The sequence below is a fragment of the Myotis davidii genome, unplaced genomic scaffold, assembly GCF_000327345.1.
Source record: "Myotis davidii unplaced genomic scaffold, ASM32734v1 scaffold327, whole genome shotgun sequence".
Lineage (NCBI taxonomy): Eukaryota > Metazoa > Chordata > Mammalia > Chiroptera > Vespertilionidae > Myotis > Myotis davidii.
Window position 1 is genome coordinate 3,978,461 of NW_006298628.1, and position 2,348 is coordinate 3,980,808.

The 2,348-nt window shown below is 58.0% G+C and overlaps 1 protein-coding gene across 7 annotated transcripts in view; it reads left to right on the plus strand.

The window, feature by feature from the left end:
- Positions 1–2,348, plus strand: part of MLLT6 (myeloid/lymphoid or mixed-lineage leukemia; translocated to, 6) — a 26,172-nt gene that overhangs the window by 14,135 nt on the left and 9,689 nt on the right. For all 7 annotated transcript variants that reach the window (XM_006774278.2, XM_006774279.2, XM_015570882.1 and 4 more), the window contains exons 14-17: positions 3–200; positions 306–394; positions 1,496–1,845; positions 2,252–2,342. In XM_006774278.2, the coding sequence (XP_006774341.1) occupies positions 3–200; positions 306–394; positions 1,496–1,845; positions 2,252–2,342 (728 nt within the window). The remainder of the gene's footprint in view (positions 1–2; positions 201–305; positions 395–1,495; positions 1,846–2,251; positions 2,343–2,348) is intronic.

Here is a 2,348-nt window from a genome sequence, read left to right on the forward strand (position 1 = left end):
AGTCGTGGAGATGCTGAAGGCGCTGCACGCGCTGCAGAAGGAGAACCAGCGGCTCCAGGAGCAGATCCTGAGCCTGACGGCCAAGAAGGAGCGGCTGCAGGTTCTCAACGTGCAGCTCTCTGTGCCCTTCCCCGCCCTGCCTGCCGTCCTGCCCGCCGCCAATGGCCCTGTCGCTGGGCCCTATGGCCTGCCTCCCCAAGGTAAGGGGCCAGCCCGCGAGTGGGGGCCTATGCCGGGCGGCGGGCATTAGCTCCGATTTCAGGCCTGACCGCCTTCCCTGATCCCCCCAACCCCCACCCCTTCAGCCGGCAGCAGCGATTCCTTGAGCACCAGCAAGAGCCCTCCCGGGAAGAACAGTCTCGGCCTGGACAACTCGCTGTCCACGTCTTCCGAGGTGGGCACCGGTGGACACCGGGAAGGACCGGAGTGGGGAGGCGCAAGGGCCTCCTGGTCCCACCTCCACCCTGCAGCCATTGGAGGTTGAACAATGGAGTGATTGGCAGAGCAATGAGTTGATTGATCCTTCATTAGATAAGTCATAATTACGAGGTTTCTACTTAATGCCAGGCACTGGCAAAGCAATTAGAGCAAAACGGACGCGGTCCTGCTCCTGAAGATAGGCTAAATCCAAGAAAACAGTCCATAATTACAAGCCGGTGAAAGATGCTAAAATGGAAATGATTTGAGGGCTGTGAGGAAGAATGGGGCTTGGGGTTCTTCTGTAGATCTACGGTGGGCAGGGAGACCTCTGTGAGAAGGGTTTGTGACGGGCTCATCACAGTGCCTCACACAAAGAATTCCTGTGTGATTGGCGGTGGTTGGGGAAGCAGTGACTCGTTATGTTGTGGTGATTATTGAAATCAAGCAAACTAGTTTCTTGTTCTCTCTGCCACTTACTGTGCGACTTGGGCAGTAATAATCACCATAATAACGAATATTAACTGCATATATGACCTTTGTCATGTCCGGTGCTGAGAGTTCTAAAGCATCGGTTTGTTTCGTCTTCTCTGTGTGGGATAGGTACCATGGAATAGGTACTATGTAACCCCCATGTAATGAATGAGTAAACTGAGGCAGAGAAGCCACCCGAGCCATTGAATTGGGGACATAGGGTTTGAACCGGAGCCTGTCACCCTAGCTGTCTACAAACTTACTTAGTCTAAGACTGTAGAGGGAAGAACGAGATAGTGCAGGTCAAGCACTGAACCCCGAGTCTGGCTTACTAGATTCTTGTAAGCCATCATTGATGTTTAGTATTAAACAAGGGTGGTGGGTGCTGGAGCCCAGGCAGTGGTCTGTAAACATGATTTGTGAAGACATTTAGGATTCTTAGCCTTCACCCCTGGGCCTTGCTTCTCCTCCTGGGTGGCTCTGCCTGGGGTGAGGTGGGGGTGGCTGTGCTCTCTCAGAATGTTGGTGGGTGCTGGGCTGGGGGCCAGAAATGTCACGCTGGCCCCCTGCCCCTCTGACCCCTCCCTTCCCCCTCCCTCCCCAGGACCCACACTCAGGCTGCCCCAGCCGCAGCAGCTCGTCGCTGTCCTTCCACAGCACGCCCCCACCGCTGCCCCTGCTCCAGCAGAGCCCTGCTACCCTGCCCCTGGCCCTGCCTGGGGCCCCTGCCCCGCTCCCAGCCCAGCCACAGAATGGTCTGGGCCGAGCACCTGGGGCAGCGGGGCTGGGGGCTATGCCCATGGCTGAGGGGCTGTTGGGGGGGCTGGCGGGCAGCGGGGCCCTGCCCCTCAATGGGCTCCTGGGGGGGTTGAATGGGGCTGCTGCCCCCAACCCTGCAGGCTTGAGCCAGGCTGGTGGGGCCCCCGCGCTGCAGCTGCCAGGTTGTCTCAACAGGTGAGGGAAAGCTTAGCCTGGGGAAGGGAATGGGGAGGCTGGCTATTGGGAGGGACTCCCCCCAGACACCCAAGGTCCCCCAAAGGGGAAAGTGTCCCCCAACCATACAGAATTTAGTCACCTCTTGGCCCCAGGGACTCCCTAGATGTTAGTTGTGAGCGCCCTTTGGATGGCAACTTTCTAGGACAAAGCTGTCTCTTTCTTGTACCCCAGTCTAGGTTTTCCTTCTGGGGAAGTTCCATCTAACTCACCTCCCGCTGCACTCTCTGAGCTCAGTCTGTCTCTCTCTAGTCTAAAGTCGCACATCCCTGCCTCTCTCCACCTGGGTCTGAGGGCGTCTGGGAACTCGGGGGAGGGGTGTTTCCCTGTCCCTTCCCATGGTCTGTATTTTGTCCCCCTGCCTCAGCCTAACGGAGCAGCAGAGACACCTCCTGCAGCAGCAAGAGCAGCAGCTCCAGCAGCTCCAGCAGCTCCTCGCCTCCCCACAGCTGACCCAGGTGAGG